General features: G+C 53.2%; 1 protein-coding gene across 1 annotated transcript in view; it reads left to right on the top strand.

Moving 5' to 3' along the window:
* Positions 1-2,608, top strand: part of SLC35B1 (solute carrier family 35 member B1) — a 29,137-nt gene extending 26,529 nt beyond the window's left edge. Inside the window, exons 5-7 of the mRNA XM_075580342.1 lie at positions 587-693; positions 995-1,148; positions 2,373-2,608. Of these exons, the coding sequence (XP_075436457.1) occupies positions 587-693; positions 995-1,148; positions 2,373-2,425 (314 nt within the window). The 3' untranslated portion in view covers positions 2,426-2,608. The remainder of the gene's footprint in view (positions 1-586; positions 694-994; positions 1,149-2,372) is intronic.
* Positions 2,609-3,445: the final 837 nt, after the last annotated feature.

Here is a 3,445-nt window from a genome sequence, read left to right as displayed (position 1 = left end):
TTGGAGAGTCCAAGAAAGCGGCTCCGTATATTCAAGCCTCTGCAAACACCAGCGCGTGGATCGGTCCGCTCCAGCGCTCTATGATGACGTAGTGTCACAGCGTCCAACGTGATGACGCTCCCTTATGTTTGTTTTCATATATATATACACATACACACACACACACACACACACACACACACACACACACACACACACACACACACACACACACACACACACACACTCATATACATAGACACACGCTCCTACTTATACACGCGCACACACAACGTGCTAACGGGCGAGGTTCATCTCTCTCTGTGCGCCCCCCCCCAGGTATCCTGCTAACGGGCGAGGTTCATCTCTCTCTCTCTGTGCCCCCCCCCAGGTATCCTGCTAACGGGCGAGGTTCATCTCTCTCTCTGTGCCCCCCCCCCAGGTATCCTGCTAACGGGCGAGGTTCATCTCTCTCTCTGTGCCCCCCCCCCCCCCACAGGTATCCTGCTAACGGGCGAGGTTCATCTCTCTGTGCCCCCCCCCCCCCCACAGGTATCCTGCTAACGGGCAAGGTTCATCTCTCTCTCTGTGCCTCCCCCCCCCCCAGGTATCCTGCTAACGGGCGAGGTGTGGGACTTCCTGAGCTTCATGGAGCGTTACCCGGGTATTCTGTATAATATTCTCCTCTTCAGTCTGACCAGCGCCCTGGGACAGGTGAGCGCGCGGAGGCGGGGGCGGGGGGGGGGGTCGACACAGACATGTGGTATATATTGATATATACCTAGCACCTAACCTGTGCTGCCCAACGGGATTCTGGGATCTGAGTCAAGGCCGCGATGTTGACACACTCCCCCAGTTTGCCACACACGCAACACCTGGGGACTGCTGCCACTCATCCAGGGTAGCATCGTTTCCCAGAACCCTTTGCAGCGGCGGGAGAGGAGCCGGGGCTGGGTAATTCGGGGGGGGTCTCCAGGGTGAGCTGATGGTCTCCCCCCCCTCTTGTTCCCGTCAGACCTTCATCTTTATGACGGTGGTGTACTTCGGACCCCTGACCTGCTCCATCATCACCACCACTCGGAAATTCTTCACCATCTTGGCCTCCGTGCTGCTCTTCTCCAATCCCATCAGCAGCCTGCAATGGGGCGGCACCATGCTGGTGTTTCTGGGTAAGTGCCGGGGAGGTGGGGGATGGATCCGGGGGGTGGGGGGGGGGCTGCCGGATACCGGCAATGCGGAGCTTCTGTATTCGAAGCGGAAGAAGCCGGTGACCCGAGCGTATTTAGTGAGTTAAAGGGTCAGTCCCACGTAGGACCGAAATAACCTAACGTGTCGTGTTTAAACATCATTCGGTCACTTTGCCCCTACGTGGGACTGACTCTTTAACCCATTAAACACGTCCCTGTCATTACGTCACTTTGCCCCTACGTGGGACTGACCCTTTAACCCATTAAACACGCCCCTGTCATTCGGTCACTTTGCCCCTACGTGGGACTGACTCTTTAACCCATTAAACACGTCCCTGTCATTACGTCACTTTGCCCCTACGTGGGACTGACCCTTTAACCCATTAAACACGCCCCTGTCATTAGGTCACTTTGCCCCTACGTGGGACTGTCCCTTTAACCCATTAACCACGTCCCTGTCATTAGGCCACTTTGCCCCTACGTGGGACTGACCCTTTAACCCATTAAACACGCCCCTGTCATTAGGTCACTTTGCCCCTACGTGGGACTGTCCCTTTAACCCATTAAACACGTCCCTGTCATTAGGTCACTTTGCCCCTACGTGGGACTGTACCTTTAACCCATTAAACCCGTCCCTGTCATTAGGTCACTTTGCCCCTACGTGGGACTGTCCCTTTAACCCATTACACATGTCCCTGTCATTAGGTCACTTTGCCCCTACGTGGGACTGTCCCTTTAACCAATTAAACACGTCCCTGTCATTAGGTCACTTTGCCCCTACGTGGGACTGACCCTTTAACCCATTAAACACGTCCCTGTTATTAGGTCACTTTGCCCCTACGTGGCACTGACCCTTTAACCCATTACACACGTCCCTGTCATTAGGTCACTTTGCCCCTACGTGGGACTGACCCTTTAACCAATTAAACACGTCCCTGTCATTAGGTCACTTTGCCCCTACGTGGCACTGACCCTTTAACCCATTAAACACGTCCCTGTCATTAGGTCACTTTGCCCCTACGTGGCACTGACCCTTTAACCCATTAAACACGTCCCTGCCCACGTTGCCTTGAGTAGACGGGGTGGTTGAAAACTTCTCGGAGCCGTATACACGGAGTGAGACACACACGGTCGGGGAGGGGAACGTGGCGTCTCCCACACAGCCACGCTCTTCCTGGCTCACTTCGCCCTGTTCTGTTTCCGCAGGTCTCGGTCTCGATGCCAAATTCGGCAAAGGATCCAAGAAGAGTTCCCACTGACGCCCAAGAGACCCCGACTGATGGGATCGCACCTCACGCCTCATATATAGATATATATATATATATATATATCTATAACATATAAATATATATATATATTTGTTTTTTTTAGCCACAAAGATCTCATTTCGACTAATTTTATTGCCGACGGGAGGAACATGGACATTAAAGACGAGAAAAGACGCCATGGTTCCCGCGTGTTACTTCCGCCGACTTTGACCCTCTTGCTGCCGGAGAGACTTGTAAAGCATAGCGCGTTTAGAAGTGTCGGGTGTGTGTAGAGTTAATTGGATCGCGAAGGGATGGGACTTGTTGAATGGGTTAAAGGGAATGTAATTTCCGACCCTTTAACCCACTAACCACGTCCCTGTCATTAGGTCACTTTGCCCCTACGTGAGACTGACCCTTTAACCCACTAACCACGTCCCTGTCATTAGGTCACTTTGCCCCTACGTGGGACTGACCCTTTAACCACGTCCCTGTCATTAGGTCACTTTGCCCCTACGTGGGACTGACCCTTTAACCCATTAAACACGTCCCTGTCATTAGGTCACTTTGCCCCTACGTGAGACTGACCCTTTAACCCATTAACCACGTCCCTGTCATTGGGTCACTTTGCCCCTACGTGGGACTGTCCCTTTAACCCATTAACCACGTCCCCGTCATTAGGTCACTTTGCCCCTACGTGGGACTGTCCCTTCAGAAGGATGTCTTATTTGCAGCTTCCCCTCTTTCCTCCCAACGGTTGGGGATGATAAATAAGACGTAACGAGTATTACGATATAAGGACACACGCGCCCTCAGCCTGGCTTGCGTTCTCCTATTTGCATAACGAGCGCCTCAAAGTTGGAAGCGCGCACCCTGCAGACGTACCGTATTACACATCAAAGTTCAGCAAAGCAGCTGCGTGGAGGGGGGCTTCGCCATCTGTCGCTGGCCTCCCCCCACTCTCTGCCGCTCGTGTCTCTCGGCTTTCCAAGCCCCTGTTTAGCATCTTATTAATATCCTGACCGGGGCCCT

Source organism: Ascaphus truei, chromosome 23 (assembly GCF_040206685.1).
Source record: "Ascaphus truei isolate aAscTru1 chromosome 23, aAscTru1.hap1, whole genome shotgun sequence".
Classification (NCBI taxonomy): Eukaryota; Metazoa; Chordata; class Amphibia; order Anura; family Ascaphidae; genus Ascaphus; species Ascaphus truei.
The sequence above is the reverse complement of the archived record's forward strand: the minus strand, read 5'-3'. Positions and strand labels throughout refer to the sequence as shown.